The sequence below is a fragment of the Pagrus pagrus genome (genome assembly GCF_965226575.1).
Source record: "Pagrus pagrus genome assembly, chromosome: 21".
Lineage (NCBI taxonomy): Eukaryota > Metazoa > Chordata > Actinopteri > Spariformes > Sparidae > Pagrus > Pagrus pagrus.
This window is the reverse complement of record NC_140208.1, coordinates 11,084,749-11,103,168: the sequence shown is the minus strand read 5'-3', so window position 1 is coordinate 11,103,168 and position 18,420 is coordinate 11,084,749. Positions and strand designations below refer to the sequence as shown.

The window sequence follows — 18,420 nt, the reverse complement described above, 5'->3', positions numbered from 1 at the left end:
CAGTATTAAAAAAAACTAAGGTGGCTAACTGTAAAAAAAAAAATAAAAATTGATGCAAAGTTGGACTGAACTGCTGAAGTGATGGAAAGTGGTGAAAATGTAATTGGTTAGACAGAAACTAGTTGGACAGTTAGCTGCAACAACTCACTTTAATTTAACGGCCTGCTGAGGGGAAGTTGAGCAGAAACCAGTTGGAAGTTACCTGGAAATCACAGGAAGTACCAGCTATGTATGAACTTCTTGTTGGAAATTGCAGAATATTATGATTATAAATCATGTTGGGGGAATTTAAATAAATGATTGTTGCAACCGGGGTGGAAATTGGTTGGTACTTTCAACTACTTACCATGAATTTTGTGGACCTGTATAATGAAGTGTTACCATCTCCTCCCTACCCTCTTTGCAGTGCACCCACCATTCTTCTTGTAGAAGTGGACCTCGGCCTGGTACTCGTCTTTGCTCTCCAGAGCCTTCTCCATCTGCTGGGCCACGTGCTCGCAGGTGTCAGCACCGTACAGGAAGCGGCAGCTGCAGTTCTTCTGCATCACCTCTGTTCTCGTGAAGCCCGTAAGTTCACAGAAGCCGTCCGAGCAGTAGACGATGGGGTAGCCGCGGTGGCCCTGGGCGTTACCCAACAGGAAGTTACTGTCTGTGAGAGGGAGAACATGAAGGGGTGTCAGAAGAGGCAACGTGACGAGCCACACGTTTGGACATTCTTGAGTTGCTCAAATCTGCAGCCGGGTGCGTCATGTTTTCGTCTGAGGTTTGGTGCAAATGTGTTCTTTGCACTTGAATCAAAGTCTGTTTGACTCTTTGAACTCACGTCAAAGCTCTGCAGGTTTTAGGTCAACACTAGTTTACAAGCTCAAAGTACACATGAAAGAGACTTTGGTGTAGACTCAATTTCGGCCTTAATTAATCTACCGGTTGGTCAGGACGACTGATGTGGGCAGCTGAAGGAATCAACGTCATGAGCTGCAGACAGCAAGATATGAAAACAGCTGAGTGGAGATTTAAAAACAAGCACAAACATTAGTGATCGACTTCCATGTAACTCTCGGCTTTTATTAATTTGTTGATGTGAGCTGACAAAGAAAAAAGTGCATACAAGAGGAGAGCAAGGGGAGAGACGAAAGATTTAAGAATAACAGAGCTTGTTCCACGCTCCCTTTTACCTTCCTGTGAGAAGGTGATGTTATGAATGTTAGACTGCAGGATGCATTAAAATGAAGGAAGAAGAAGAGACCGTTAACTCATCTAATAGTTATTAACAATACCAACATACTGTAGGTTAAAGCAGCCACATCAGCTACGATCAATAACAGCGAGGACATGAAGAGGAAGGGAAGTTCCCCAGACTCCCTTATAAAATCGTGTAATATCATGAGTTGTTGTGTTAGGAGAAACTTTATAAACTTTATGAAATGTTGATGAATATAAAGGAGAACATAAATTACAACATTTAGATATTCATATAAGATAAAGATGATCTCGGCTAAACTTTCACTGCTTTTCTTTCACTGCAATCCACTGTTCCTTCCATGAATTACTTCTTTATGATAATATATATATCTACATGTGATTATGCAGCTTATGAACATGGCTTTATATCAAATCTTCATATTCAGGCCCCGTGTAGGATTGAACCTAATTTCAAAATCCAATAAAACACGGGAATATCGTCCTCCCCCTCCTGCATCCCTTCACCTGTTCATTGCAGGTTCATCTCAAAGTGCAGCTATCATGGCCTGCAGATGGAAAAACGCAATGTGCCTCTCTGACCTGCTGAAGATCCACACATCTAAATGTCAAATTAAAGTGCTGGGTTATTAAGTCTTGTGTGCAGGCTTTTATATCACGCAGATCAAATGATCTCAGCACTAAAACTATCCATGCCCTTTTTCATGCCTTCATGCTTTCAGCACCACGGACAGCTCTTCCTGCAGCAGGCCTGTACCGCGTGCCGTCTTCTTGCTGTATTATACCTGCAGGACAAAAATACACAGCGCCCGCACTCTGCTCCGCATATCTACATATATATTAATCTTACTTTGACGTCACACTTTCCCTGAGTTGCTGGACTAATGTGACCTTGATACGATGAAGCAGGTTCTTGCTGCAGTGTGGCTTCTTTGTCAGACAAACAGTTTGTCCATCTGTCTGTCTGTGGAAGGAGCTTTAAATACAGTACAGCCTGTTCAGTTCTTCTCGAAACAGAAACACTGGTCCTAAAACAAGATAAAAACTAATTAAGGGACTTCCACTGACTTGCACTAATTTTTTTCAGAATGGGTCGGCTCACCAATGAGGTGCCAAAAGGCGCCGGCGAGTGGCCTATGAGGCGCTGACAGAATGTGTTCTGGAAATAGGCTCAAGCTTAAAGGAACGGTTCACCCGAAAATTCACAAAGTCATAATCTTCTCACCCTCATGTTGATGGAAAGTCAGGAGAAGTTTTATTGTCTGCAAAACATTTCTGGAGCTTCAAAGCACAACAGTGTTGCAGCTTTCTCCTAAACAACTGAAGTAGATGGGGACTTGTTTTAAAACGGCAACTATACATTTACCATATATTAATCATGGTTATAATGGTTATATGTGTTATCTAAATTATTCCTTTCCCTTTATGGAACAAACTTCTCTGTAGTATTAGTAGTTAATTACACATAACATGGCAAAAGGGGTTATTTAACAACTTGAATCACTATGCAAATACTAATATAGTTGAACTACAAGCAAGCTACTGCAAAATGTAGTTACTTCACACACACACACACACTCAGCATTTTTCTGATTTGTTGTTTTTGTAGATAAATTCATTTATAAATGCACTACTCTGGCTGTGATGCAGCATGCAACCTGCAAAGTAACTAGTAACTAGAGTAGAGTAAATGTAGTGGAGTAAAAGTACAATATTTGCCTCCAAAATGTAGTGGAATGTAAGCAAGTACCAGAAAATTGAAATACACACGTAAAGTACGAATACCTCAACATTGACTACATATTTATGGACACATTGACACATTTTGTGATAATGACGCATGTCAGTAAAGAGGCATCAGACTTCACTTCACAGTAACTGTCTTCTTTCTTAACTGAAAACATCAAACTCCACATTGTCTGAATGCCAAGCAGAGAGTCAGCTCACAGCCTACATACAGACGAGAGAACGGTCTGTATTCTCCTTAGAAGAAGGAGTATTAAGCAGCTGCTGTACGGTGCTTTCCACAATCTAGCGCTTTAATTGGCCGGGCTAAGCAAAAAGCAGTCCATAGGGGATGTCTTTTCTGAGCAGTGACAACCTTTCTTGGGTGTGCAGTGAGCAGCAACTAAACTGTCACTGTGGAATTATAGAGAGAGACAGGCATTAGTCGGATCCATCAGCAGGCACAGGAGCTTTTATGTCTTCGCTATGCATTGCTGCTGTTGCCGTGTGTCAGACTTCAACATGGAGAAACTGGGATCTTTCTGCTCTTACAGTCTGCGGCAGATCGTTGAGTTCATGGGTTTCATGAAGAGAGACATAACTGTTGCTTATATCACGCACAAGCAGCTCTGAAGACGAACTCTGGAGCTCCAAGGTCTAAAAAAAATCGCCCTAGAAACAATGGCTGAACACGATGTGATCGCCAAAACAAACAGCCATGCCCTCTTTTTCATGTTCTATAAATTTCTAACACCCAAACTCAGTGAGCCAGCGAGTGTTGGACAACAACCCATTCATCTCTGGTTTATGTAATGTTACCCAAGAATAGGTACACCTCTACTCAGCATCCCTAAATCGGTCCTTCAAATGGGTCAAGGGCAGGTGTAGTCATAAATCACTTTGTAAGGATGTGTTGAAACCAACGAGCCGCACTGGAAAACTTTTTTATGCAGCGTTTGGAGGAATGCAAACCGCGCTGCTTCACTGTGGAGTAGATTAGTCATTGGAGTTATCTGCATGAGTCAGTGTATTCAAGTTGGGATGCTTATTCAGAATATTTTTTACAGTTTTTATCTGAATAAAAAGCATTTCAAGCAATAGATCAAAATATACTTATTGCCTTCTAGCCAAGAGCAGTGGTGTAAAGAAACTATGTTGATTTAATTATTATTATTATTATTATTATTAAATATTATTATTTAAAATTCAAGGCGTCACTGCCTTCAGCCAAGAATTAGTTTGACACACAGCATCTTTTAAGAAATGGCGAATTGTTGTTGTTTTTTTTAACAAACAAGATATAGCTACCATATCAATAAGCGACCTTTGGACAGAGCCAAACTAGCTTGTTTTCCCCTGTTTATAGTTGCTATGCTAAGCTAAGCTAACTGGCTATGTGCTCCAGCTACATATTTGCTGTAAAAATATGACATTTGCATCAATCTTCTCAGCTGACTCCCTAAATGAAAGCAAATAAACGGATTTTAATGTTTTTTTTATAACTATTCCTTTAAAATATAAACACGTGCCTTGTTTCTAAGCAGATAAATTAAAATCCTGGAAATCTTCACTCAAGGATTTCACTTCATTCACCTCAGCTTCGACAGATACATACTTATCTCTCCTCTGGCAACTTTCTCTGTCATGAACCCCACTCCATCAACAGTTTCTGTGAGCTCATGTGTTTATGTGTGTGTTTGTGTGCAAGGAAGAGATTGTGACAATGCCTCAATTCTTAGGCCGTAATCCTCTCAGGGATATTACTTTGAGTGGCCGCTCCGCTGCGCCAGCTTCCTTAATTACACATCTGTGCTGACTCGCTACAACTGTAATCTGACATGATGAGGCTACATGCTACGGCTAACAACAAGCAGCCCGTCCGTGGCGCAGAAGAAGTTCCTCGGTGTATAAAAGACAGATGAAGCCCATGAGGCTCGTCCACTGCTTCACCAGCTAATTACCAGCCGGGAGCATGTAATTACTTATTGGGGCGGATGGGTGAGAGTGCAAGGAGAAGTAGACTTGGCAGCGGAAAAGGTCACTGGTGTGGTGAAGAGGCATCAGTCACGTTACATTTTGACGTCAGTGATTTATAAAACCATTTTAGGCGTAGACATCGCAACGAAATATGACTGTTTTGAGCTGGCTTGACAGACAAATCTGTGCTGTTGTGATCTGACTCCTAAAAAAGCCGAAATGACTGAATTTGTGTCGTGCAGCGCAAAAAAGCCTCACACCTACGAACACCTACATTGACACACCGATGGAGGCGGAGCTGCCATGTAAGGTGCAGACCTGCATAACAGGAGCAAATTTAGATTTCAATGTCTTTCTCGAAAAGATATATCAAGGGATCAAACCACTAATCCTGCGATTACTGCATGATCTCAGTGTCCATAAAGACTTTGACAAGCCAAATAAATGCTGAGATCAAACCTGTAAACCTAATACTGGGAGCTTTAACAGAAAGGGAGAGGAAACACAATAGCTCCAGCTTTCCACCGGCTTCTGTCTGCAGTGGTTTGGCCTTTGCAGCTGCCTATTAAGAGCCGCTCATCAGCTGGGTAACAATGAGCTCCGTATGGTTCACTCTGACAGTCTCCCTTTCTCCGCTTTGGTTCTTTGGTCGCCATCTAACAGAAAAGTGTTTAGGGGGGAAAATAAACCCGTTTCTTATCTTTGCCTGCAGCTGCCCTGTGGTTACGCTGCCCCACAGGGCGAGCGAGGCTGTCAATGTGAAAACGCCGCCGGGGAGGTCGTGTAAAGGAGCTGGGGGAGGTGGGGAAGGGTGTAAAGGACAGACAGGCGTTTACGCTGCAACACACACACGCGACACACATGGCACAGCACGGTGGTGGCGCAAGTACTGTGAGGTCCAAGTTTCAGTCTGCGTGACAGCAAACATGTGGCGTGCTGAAACACCCTGAAGCAAAATACAGCTCCAGAGGTGCTGTTCTGTAAGACGACCCTCACCTTTCACCTCCCTTCAGGGACCATTAGACAAACATACAGACACATATCATATATAATCAACGTATAGTAAACACTTGACGGACACTAAGCCCTGAGCCCAATACGCACAAACATGCACAAAAAATCCTGAGGGAACAGGAACGCTGACATTGCCATGAGCCAGATGCTGTGCTCTGCAGTGCCAAAGGTTACTGACTTAACCTGTTCTGACATTTTGCTTATTGTGTGTGTGTGTATATAGGGAGTCTTTACACTACACACAAGCATTTCTTTTCTGTTCAGGAACTGTGAAATTACAATCAACTTAAAATTGCTTGTCAGGTTTACAAAGGTTATTCCCATTCTATGATTTCTTTTTAACGAGGGGGAAGACTCAAGCCCTAACTCAGCTCTATTCTAACCCTTAACCTGTAGAAAAAACTACATCTGTGGCCATGACACCCCTAAAATATGTTATTCCAGAACAGATGTTACTGAATGATCGTACAAATATTAGGCTTCCCAAAGTGTCAAATACAGCAGCGTGGTCTGACCCTTACACTTCTAAGATTGATGCCATAGTTACACCTCTAGTGTGGTTGTGTAAAGAGCAACAAAAGTCCAAGTTGGGGGTTGGTTGGGTGGGTTATATGCAGGATATCCCCCTAGGAGTCCCAGGTTTGTGTCCTGTGTGGATGCAACATGTAAATTTAACACAAAGCAGGATGTTTTCCTAAACCCGACCAGGTAGTTCTGGTGTCTACACCTAACCAATCGCTTCTGTTGCCTAAACCTAACCAAATAATACGTCATAATATGTGAAATGTTTGTCAGCATGCTTTAATTTGAGTCTAACTGGACATTGCAAGTAGTTTTTTGTGCCTCGATTGACTGCAGAGCCATTCATGTGCAAAACTGATGCTAGAGGGGTGAGTAGAGCATCACAGTTTGACGCTTCAGACCACTGACCAAGCTGCTGTATTTGACAAGTTGCAGAAAAAGAAGTGTGTATTTATAGTTTATAGTTTATAGGATGTTATCGACGAAACAGAGAGACAAAGGTGCAATTATAAATCCATCTGCTGCTGCAGCACCGCAAACAGCACCGTAGATATGTCAATGCACAACACAGGCTGGCTGCTGATACTTCTGAGCCATGGTGCGGCCGTAGATTTTAACAAACACAAACCTCTGTCAGGTAAAGGATCAGTGAGACTAGACTCACATATTTAGCCAAACAACCCCTCTGTCCTTGTATTCTCTATGCTATGAGGGGATGAGAGGGGAGATGCAAAACAAAAACTCGTACCAGTATAAGGTTTGGGCTACACTGTTTTTAGGGGAAACCCTAAAGACTGAAATAAAAGTCCTTTTTGATTGATGTCATATTATACACGGATAAACAAGAAAATCGTGATCGTATAGTTAAAAAACATCAATGTCAAGTATTCTAAATGTACATAAAGGCTGATGATTTGCCGTCACACTCAACCAAACCTCCGGCGTTGGGAAAAATAAGACTTTGATCATACATGATGCATCCCCCCTGAAATCGCCTACTTGTTATTCGTAAGGTCATCAGGGTCCACATTTGTGAGCGCGAACAACTCTCGCTCAGAGCCACAAACCGGAGAAATTACACTGAAACAAAACCCCTGATGGTGTGAAACTGTTGAATATGAAGCTGCACAATAGATAATGACTGGGGGAGCTTTTAAAACCAAACTGCTCTATTTTTCGTCCCAGTAGAGTATTGCAAGTAGTTCTGCTTCGCACAAAGGCACAGTGTGGAGTTGTTTAGCATACAGGCAGCAGTCTGAGTAATTACATGGAAATGCTGCAAAAATAAACGCAATAGGATAATGATGTTTACATATATAATAGTCTGATATAATTTGTACTTATTGTAAATAGCAGTCTGGGAAACATTCGATAAAAAAATTGATTGTGTGTCTGCTCAGCAGTGCTGCTCTCTTTTGTTTCTTATGTTTCGCTGAACATTTTTAAACTAATCTGACTTTTGCACGAGCAAAATAACACATTATTTTACATATCTTAAGGCTGCATAGTGTATGTTTGTCATGTCTGTATATGATCTGTACATTTGTTTCGTGAACAAGTGAAGCGATGTCAGTATGTTAAATATTTTATAAACATTTATTTATGACCTTTTTTTTTCTCGTCCTTGTACATACCTGCACATTCCTCTGGCTACATTTACACATATTATGTACACGGATAAACAACACAACTGTCACACATGGATAAATACAAAATATATGTATGTAACTACTATATACAGTTCTTCCACAAACAAAAACAACTCATATTCTTAACCAAAATTAATTTGTAACCTCTGTTTGTTCTGTCTTTCTTCTATATTATCACCTTTTGTGTCCTTTGTCTTTGTGCCCATTGCATTAATACAAAAATAGAACATATTTTTTGATGTTGTGTAATTAACTGTACTTCAAGTCTATATTGAGTATTTAAAGTAATAGTACTTTAGTAAAATAATAGTAAAATAGTTTTTGGAGAAGAAATTCAAACTCAGAATTTTAATATTTACAATATTAATGAGGTAATAATACAAATAATACAGAATGTATTTATTTTTACATAACTGAATAAACATGCTGTTCCCAGAACACCGTTTGAAGGTAGAAAGGTGGCAGGGTCCGCCATATATAAACAAAGTAAAACGGTATGAAATTGTTTTCTCCTTTAAGGTCAGCTTGTTTATTCAATTTATTCAGTCATGAAAACAAAGACAGTTTGTTTATTTAGTTTGTTTAGGCATAAAAAATGCTTGCACGTATAATTTGCTGACATAAATTGAACTTAATGTAACTTTCAGTCTAGACAGGGACTCTGCTGGAGTGACATAATAGAAACAAATTTTGGACAGTGTTCATCTGTGCGGCTGCTCAGTCAGCAGTGCTGCTGCTTTCTGTGTTTTGCTGATCTAAGTTCACTTTTTCTTTGGGTTAGTGAAACTATATGTGACATGCATAACGTTTTATTTATTTTAGGACTACAAAAGGACTGTTTTTGTAGTTTTTGTGTAAAGGATATTTGTTATTAAAAATTATAATATAGTTTTAATATGGTTAAATTAATTATTCTTCTTATTTTCAGCCTCTGTTGAATATTGAACAATGCAATTTTAAAAGATAATGATTGTATTTCAAAACACAAATGAGAAAGAGGATGAAACTTTAAGGCCAGTCTTTAAAAAAAAATTCGACCGTATGTTTAGGGCTGATAAAGTGGTTTAAAACACTTTTTAATGACAGGCCTTCTAATGATTTAGCCACAATAAAAAAGGCTGTTTTATATTTTCCTTCCTTGTTTGATACATTTAGTTATACTTGGGGTGCCTGGATTGCTTCTGGTTTTTGAAGAACTCTTCTTAAGCACCCACCACATTTGCTATCTTGTCTTATTTGTCATAGCCAGAACGTTAAAATAATTGTAATTATTGTCAGATGTTCACACATCGAGCCATGTTGAATGAATCATGTGCAACAAAAACTTCCTTCAGGAAAATTAACCAACTCCAAGCTTCAAACAGTAACTATATTGCTCGTGTCTCATTTAAAATTAAATTAAAATTATCGTCATTTCACTGGATTTGACAGTTTGGACATCTCCCTGCATCTTGATGTGACAGAAGCAAAAAATGCCCAGGAACTGCTCAGGGTTCAGAGGGTGAGAGATCGTCTCCAGATTAGCTTTAAAACTACTCTGGTTCAAATAATAATGTGTCTAATATTGTTTTTTTTCCTGCTGAATGTCAAACATCCAAGCAAAGCAACAAGAAGTAAAACACATTTTTAAGTTTAACAAGTGCTGTAACTTGGACAGTTTGAGGTGAGAGCAGCTGCACGACCCACAATGCCACTTGTTTTCTAAGAAAGCAGAGACCAGCTGCGCTCTACAAGTCCTCGATTGGAAAGCAAGTTCAAGTGTTTTCTCTTTAGCGGACCATCTTTTTCCTCAAAGACCAAAAACTCTTCAAGCATCATCCATGTCAAGTGGCGGGACCCTGTCGCCCCGGCAACAGGAAGGAAGCTATTTTGAGCCGCGGGCACTGTGCCACTCCTCTCGGAGCCACAGCCTAATGGTGGCTTCGAGAGTGGCAAGAACTGGCATACAGTTGCAAAAATGTGTATCCTGCTGCTGCCGACGCGCTTTTATCTGAGCCACCTGTTGCTCTAATTGGACGTTATTTGTTTTTTTTATTCACAAGCGTGCAGGAGAGAGAGTAAAAACCGGTGCAAAGTGAAGTGGGCACCGTGGACGTTGAGAATATGAAGCAGTTTGTGGCTGTAAATTGGTGGATGTGGGCTCAGCTGTCTCATCTGGACTGAAATACCACAACAGATGTGGGGAAGGTTCCTCTGGCGCTACATGTTTTGATCATTAATGTTAAAATGTAACAACAGAAGAGAAAATGGCAGATCAGGAAGGTGTTTCTCTAAAGGCACTGGCGAATTAATATTATTCATTATTCTAAGGCTCAATAGGTTCTTCACTTTGGTGTTACTAAAGCCTGAAAGGGAAGTGTCCCTCACGCTCCCCTCCACTGAGGGATCAGAGGGGAGGTTCATCCAGAGAGCAGCCCTCTGGAGTTGGCAGGGAGGGAGACAATGTTTGGCCTCGAGGACTCTTCACCAGGACAGAAGCAACATGGAGGGGCACGACCCCTGCCCCTCCAGCTCAACTGTGCACGTCATCTCTGGATTCAATGTGTGTGTGTTTTCTCATCTCACAAACCTCAGCTGTAAGATATGAGACCAATTCCTGATGAGCAGCGTGTCAGGCTGCTTTAAGCTCACGAGAGATCCCCTAACACCTCATTAGAATGCCTGGCTCACAAGTCAAAGCAATAATTGCACAACCTACATGTCAATTACACAGTAATGTCACCCGTTTCACTGTGCTGATTTCCCCAAGTCGAACCAGGGCCCAGCTCTGAGAATAACTCCGAGCCGTTCATTCAGAGCTGCTGTGGCAGAGGCTGAGTCGACAGGCAAGAACAAAACACAGACGTCCCCGCGGCATTTGTTTACAACGAGCCACAATCTCCCCTGAGGTGGCACAAGGTACAAAACAAGAGACACAAGCCGAGCAGAAACAGCAGTGCTGGCTGATGGCTGCGGCGGCCGGATTGGAGCAAACTGTGCGAAACAAATGTGAAAAGACAACATGATTTCTGAAGGTCAATATTCTGCTCGTGTCTTACTGTAAAACAAACTTTTTTTCCCTACATCCCTCTGGAACCACCAGAGCTACAGAGCCACAGAGTTTGACCTGAGGAAAGATGTGTCTGATGAGAGCAATCCTTCTTTTTTAAAGGAGCACTACGCAGTTTTGGAGAGGAAATTAAAACTTGTTATATTTAGAATATTAATGAGCAAAAATACAAACACAGAAACATTCATTTCCAAACAAGCAGTTCTCAGAGGAAAATAAGGTCCCCAGAGCACTTCCTGGAGCCAGACAGGTGGCAGGGTCCCTCACATATAAACAAAGCAAAAGTGTTTGTTTAAAATGTCTTCCCCAAACTACATAGCACACCTTTAAAATGCAGGGCTGACAGGAAATAAGCATGGACCCAGGGAGCTCATCCTCAGTGTTTCGATTGTACTTACGGGTGCCATCGAAGCGCGTCGCGATGGTGTCCAGAAAGGTGTTCTGCGGGGCCAGGAGGCCCTTCATCACCGGCATCTTGACCCAGATGTGGGACGGCCAACAGCTGGCTGCAGGTCACACCATCCCAGAGGCACAGCAGGTGGCTTCCAGGGTGCAGGAGGAGACTTTGAGGGTGACAGTCCAGTGCCGGCTGCAGGGACACACATTTACAGCCACCCTTCTCCAAGCGACGCCTCTCCCGAAGACAATAGTGCAGCCTGTGGAAGACCAAAATAGCCCGCTCCAACAGACGCAGGTAAGTCGAAATTGTGAGTCGCAATCACCAGCGGCGGGGAGGGATCAAGTCCAGGTGACGATGGGATCCAAGGAGCTTCAGATCAGCCAGCCCAGCTGTTGCTTGTCTGCGCCTGCCAGCCAGAGAGCTCATTCCAGCCTCAACCTGGAGGAAGTTATCCTTGAAGTCCATCTATAGGAGGAGAAACCAAGACAAAAGCAAGACCGAAAAATGCCAGCGTGTGTGTCTGCACCTCTTGCATCCCTCAGGCTCAGTGCTCTGTCGGGATGCTGTGGCAGAGTAGTTGCATCTTCTTGAGCTATCTCCCTCCCTCGCTACACTCTCTCTCTCTCTCTCTCTCGCTCACTCTCGCTCCCATCCACTCCTGTGATAGCCCAGCCAATGAGATGCTGGCATCCTCTGTGGGGACCTGTTTTCATCTGTGGTGGGGGTATAGAGAAAGGGAGAGCGGAGGTGGAAGGAGGAGGGAGGAGGGAGGATGCTTTTGGAGCAGCTGACAGCACCATTACACCCCATAGTGCTACTATCAGCACATGGCTTTTGTGTGAATGTCTGCAAATCAAGGAAAGATGGATTACCTGCATGTCGGTCAATGCAGCTATTGTATTCAGTCGGACTGTGTGCCGGTAGGCTGTTTTGTCATGGGAGTGTGACTCGGGGGACACTGTGAGAGAGTGTGTGTGTGGAGGGAACATTCAGATTTATTACTTAGATGTAAGTGAAGGAGCTGCATGAGCTTCATTCCTGAAGTATTGCTGCTCCAAACTCCTCTGGATGGAGCTGGTCACTGACGCTGCCCTTCCCGGCCCCTATAGTATCCTCATCAGAGAATTAAGGCTCCGGGATGAAAGCGGCTAAGAGCGGATTAAAAGAATAAGCCTGGAGATGTTTTTCATGAGGACTTGATGCTAAACACACCAAAGTGAAGTCACGTCTTAACTCACTTTGACCCGGGCAAATAACACAGCTTAGCTGATGAGGGAAATACCTCTGTGCTCCACGGAAACATTTGTTTATCTTAAATCATAGCATGTTTAATTGAGTTTGTCAGCGGCGATCTCATTGGATTTGACAGTAATCAGGGGAAGATGATCCTGCTATTAATCTAATTAATGTGGATGTCATTAAATATTCAGTATTTTAAACGACATGAAGAAACCCGATGATTTGGGGGTGATTTCTGAAGCAGACGACTCGCCTTTTTCTACATTTTGGATGCAGTTCTTTCACATAATTTGTCCATTTTAAAGGTGCATTACGCCGTTTTACGGAAGCAATTTGAATCAGAAGAGAGAGATCTTCATTAACTGATTGTTTAAAAACAAACTCACTTTGTTTTCATCACTGAATAAACAAACTGACCTTAAAGGACAACACAATTTCATACTGTTTTACTTTGTTTACATTTGGCGGACCCTGCCACCTTTCTCGCTTCTTACCGTGTTTTTGGGACCTTATTTTCCTCTGAGAAAAAAAAAAAATTCTGAGTTTGTATTATTGCTTTATTAATATTGTAAATATCAAAATTCTGAGTTTGCATTTCTTCTCCCAAACTACACAGTGCCCCTTTAATCCTTTTGCAGGAGGTGTTGGCGAATAGGCAGAACCACTGAGATGATTCTGCTCATTTTAAAGTGCACAATAGGAGTTTTTTTTTAGCAGGCGAGAACGTCCGAGTTTTACTGAATTGTGGGGTAAAATAGTTTTATTTTTGTCAGTGTGATTTATGTGGAGCTTGAGGATGGCGCTCGACTTGTATAGATTTTCCCAGAGGCTTGAAGAAAGCCTGGAAGGGATCCTACAACAACAATATATCATTTTGAAGCTTTTTATATATACATATATACCTTTCAGCACTTTCAACTCCATTTTCAGATCAGCAATTAGACGATCAAGACAAATTGTTTTTAGTGTCTCCCTGTAACACTGTGGGTTTGAACCTGGAGCATTTTCTAGTCATTTCTTCACAATCAATCTCCCAGACGATGTATCAAATGTAACTTTATGCAAATTGGGAGTCCAGCAAACAAAAAAAGGATGAGAAAAGAAATAGAAATATACTTGTGGGGGCGTTGGTAATCTTGAAAAAAAAAAAAAGTTGAGCCGATTCGGCAGCTGTGTGGGCGTTTCCTCAAGCTACAAATGAAGTTTGTAATCTTTAGGGTAAAAAAAAATGAAAAATAAGAAGTTTGGCCTTGATCTCGATCGACAGCCCTGGCAGCAACTGCAGATCTCCGAGATGAGAATAACCAGGTCAAGGAAGTAGTGAGTAATAATCACCCTTAGTGGTACATTTTCAGATTTTTTGGGAGAGAAGACATCATGAGCTCATCATTGTTATACCGTCAGTCACAACATGCTGGAGAGATGGTGGAGGTGATCAAAAATGCACAATTAAGCCATCCGGCAGGCAGCACAGGTGCATTTGCAGCAAAGGTGGAGGGGAAAAAAAGGACAGGCAGTGAAAGTAATAGACTGGCTCTCAGACTGTAAGAAAGCATTGTTCCCCATCTCGGATCCTATTCAAGCCCTGGCAGCCATTCACTGCTTTCTATTTTTAATGGCTTCTCATTGTGCTTTCTTCTTGTAGTTCATCCATCTCTGCTTGTCGCTAATAAAGAGGCTTATCCATTAAACATGCACACTATCTACTCGGCAGTCTGATACGAAACAGTGACGCACAGGCGGCCGGGTGAAATATTAGCCCCACTACATTTCCCACAGTTCTCAGCTCTGCTATCATCTACCTTGATTTCTTCTATTTATTACACGTGAAACTATTTCACCTTTTAAATTCCATTCAGTCATTCGCTAATATTTACCAAAGGGGCTTTTATTTACTATTTCAAACCTCAATGAAAATCCACAGGCCTAATCCTGACCCTAACTGTAAAATACATAAGCTCTGGCATCATTCACTCAACATGCATCAGCCCTTCTCTCAATTAAACTTGTCTTCCTTCCCTCAGCAAACCCATTGAGAAACCAGCCCTGTCATTCTCAAATCTCAGCTGTTTACATTGAATTAACTCGCATCTGAGCAGATGTGCTTAGGACCGCTGTGTGTGTGTGTTTGTGTGTGCTTGTGTGTGAGTGTGTAGTCTAAATCCTCAAGGCACGTGAGGATGAAAGACACAGCAAGACACACTCTCACCAGACTCAAACCGGAGAAAGACGACAATCTGTGATGAATAAACAAACAGCGTGGATAAAAAAAGAGACTGGATTCATGCTTTATTTACCCGCCATACCGTCATCATATATGATTATGATTATGCATGATAATAAAAGGACAATCAGCACCAATGAGATTTTCAGATAAAATTGTTTATCTCCATCCCTTCTTAGTTTTTCCTAATTATTTCCCATCGGTTGATCAGGATGATTTGGTAACCCGCTGCCTTTACACTGAATTAAATAATTCACAACATTCAAAGTTGACCCCTCCTCCCTGGCTCTCAGCTTCCTCGTTTACAATCTGGCACCTGGTTCCTGCCAGCTATTTCATAGAGTCCCACCTTCTCTGTTATTGGCTGGGGGCTACACACCCACTGGCCAAAGGCTGACACCCAGAAAAATCCCAAACTTAGCGTAATAAGAAATTCAGGCAGAAGGATCTCTGCAGACCAGACACCATGACACACTTCTGGTCAGTCAGTTGGTGGTCCTGATGGTCGAAATACAACGACATTTCACAAAACACAACAATATTTCACAAAACGCCACACCATATGAGAAATGTGTTCTGTGTAAAGCTGTTATGTGAAATGTCATTTCCCACTGTAGGGCCGCTGTAGAGTCATAAGTGAATGTTTTTTTAAGGAAAATCTCTAATGCAATATTTTGACATTTAGGGAAATACTCCGATTTACTTCCTGGCCCCTGGGGACGGGGCTCGCTGCTGGCCTTGATGTATTGAAAAGTAACAAACTTGACCTGCCAGCACCTCGACCGATTTACTAATGAACATGTTGTATCTCGTGTGAAGTTTAAAAACAACAACTATTTCTTGGCCCGGGGCATTTACTTCCTGGTGTCTAGGCTGCCTGCCAACCGTGTTGTTTTTATGCTTCGGTTTTTCTACCGATCAAACACAAGTGAGCTTTAGATTTTGTCTCCCGGCTGAGCGAGCCAGCTGCAGTCTGATGGACAAACATGAGCATGGTATCAATCTCCTCATCTCAGCTAACTCTCCGCCAGAAAGCACATTTGTGTGTTTCCCAAACTGTCCAATTCCTCCTTTAAGCTCCGGCACCAGCCAAGTAACACAAGGTTGACACTGGGTGGTGTCTTGCTCAAGGGACCAGGGAGGATGTCCAAATCCTGGCTGTCTAAGTCATTAATAATCCTCCGTAACCTCTAATGTGCTGGAGAACATGATGAGATGACAGACTTTCACAGCTTCAGGTGAAGAGGCTACTGTTAAACTGTTTAAAACCTCCAGAGAGGAAACATGTCAGACTGCTTGGTGAGGTAATATGTACTCATTTTCATTTTGACTCCTGTGCTGGTCTGATCACACTATGAAGCCAAAAGAGAGAGCGGTGTCAAATCTCACGCTGAAATGGGACGTTACTAAAAATATTAGCCCACTTTGTGAACAGGGGGGACCTGCAGGAGAGAAGCCAGCCATGTGACGACACAGGATGAAGGCTTGTTTTGTTTCCTTCTACAATAGACTGAGTACAGGATCACCTCGGAAAGGATGTTTTAAGTCTCTCCTCTCGTTTCTGCCAGCAACAATGACCTCTTTAAGCATTTACAAGTCATTTTCAGTGAGTTATGCCCAAGAATCAACCATTTTAGTGAAACAATTTCAGAGAGATCTGTAGTAAACGGCATGTTTACAGTCACTATACAAGCTCTACATATAGGGATATCCCCCCCTAGTGGTGAAAATAAAGCCCTAACCCTGTGTTTGCTGTCATGGGAATTATTGTTTATATTTGAGTAAATCTTACCATTAATCTGCTTGTCTGGTCTTGAAGGTCCACTGGACTCATAGTGAGAAGAGACTGGGAGCTCACTGCAGGAGGTTCTGAAGGAAAGATTAATTATCAGAAAATGGTAATTTAGGAGGGAGAGCTTGCTGAGAACAGGACGTCTGCAGGTTCTTAACATTTCTTATATTCAATAAAAACAAACAAAAAAAAATCACAAACATTTTCCTGTGGCATTTTAAAATCTATTTCCTTTATCCTTAAGACTTTATATCAAGCTCTATGAAGTTAAATTAAACTAATAATAATTACAAACACATTTATTGAGTTTAAAGGGGCACTATGTAGTTTTGGAGAACGAATTCAAACTCAGAATTTCAATATTTACAATATTAATGATGTAATAATGCGGTGGCAGGGTTCGCCACATATAAACAAAGTAAAACAGTATGAAACTGCGTTGTCCTTTAAGCTCAGTTTGTTTATACTGTTGTTCAGTTCAGTTGATTATATGTGGCGGACCCTGCCATCTTTCTAGCTTCAAACAGCATTCTGGGGACCTTATTTTCCTCTGAGAACAGCTTGTTTATTCATTTATGGAAAAAGTATATACTTCTGAGTTTGTATTATTGCCTCATTAATATTGAAAATATTGAAATTCTGTGTTCAAATTTCTGTGTTCAAATTTCTTCTCCAAAAACTACATTGTGCCCCTTCAAACCTACCACTGCAGCTGTTTCTGTCTTTTTGCTTTATACTTGCAATTACCTGGTGGCAAAATGTAGATTAACCTAACTCATTTTAATAACCAAGTTCCTGCATAAAACCGACCTCTGCAGCAGATATTGACTACATACCTTTACCTGCAATGCTTGGACAAGAAAAAGTAGGATTTGTCCAAAAATCTGTCTTAAATTTGCTTAAAAATCATCTTGGAGCAGTTTTCAAAAGTCTTAAATCAAAGTTTTTAACAAGTCTGGAGACAAATATCAGAGGTTAGTGGACAAAACGTAACATTTCAGCCCAGATAAATTATGTAAGATGATTAAAATGCAGCTAAAAATTGCATGCTTACCCTTACAAACCATCAGAGGACACTAAAGGGACAACAGATTCAGGGTATCTACTGCTTTCGAGTCCAGATTTTTCTAAAGAGGACAAGCTGCTGTTATAGGAGATCACAGCCTACACAGAATTTTAACGGAGCGAATCGAAGAAATGTACAGTAAAATGTAAATTGGTGTTTTTAGGATGCTTTCCACTGTTGCCTTCCAGCCTCCGAGCATTAGGCATACAAGAGGGATTTATTTTTAGATATAACTCTTGCCAAATGTTGCTTTAATCTTCACGGTGACTGCACTTATGGGACAGTGGGAATGTGGCGGTGCTGAAACATTCAATAACACCAGATGGTATCAATTGGAAAGATCATAGTGAATCAATGCAAACATTTTACAAGCTAAAGCGCTGTGGGTGAGGAGGATTTTCCAGGTGTTATTTTTCTTCAGTTGTCATAAAAAAACACTTCCTCGTGAATATAATCCCACGGTGATAAGGCAACAAATATCTGTTGTTTTTATCACTTACTTTGTGCTGATAAAGATGGAGGCAAGATGAGGTCATGGCTCATTTCATGAAAGAAAACTATGA

General features: G+C 41.4%; 1 protein-coding gene across 2 annotated transcripts in view; it reads right to left on the bottom strand.

Moving 5' to 3' along the window:
- kcnh4b (potassium voltage-gated channel, subfamily H (eag-related), member 4b) overlaps positions 1-12,077 on the bottom strand; it is a 42,078-nt gene extending 30,001 nt beyond the window's left edge. The window contains exons 1-2 of one of the 2 annotated variants that reach the window (XM_084342419.1): positions 11,535-12,077; positions 416-649 (exon numbers count right to left, since the gene is read on the bottom strand). In XM_084342419.1, coding sequence (XP_084198545.1) covers positions 416-649; positions 11,535-11,610 — 310 coding nt within the window. In that variant the 5' untranslated portion in view covers positions 11,611-12,077. The remainder of the gene's footprint in view (positions 1-415; positions 650-11,534) is intronic. The other variant, XM_084342417.1, reaches the window with a different exon arrangement.
- Positions 12,078-18,420: the final 6,343 nt, after the last annotated feature.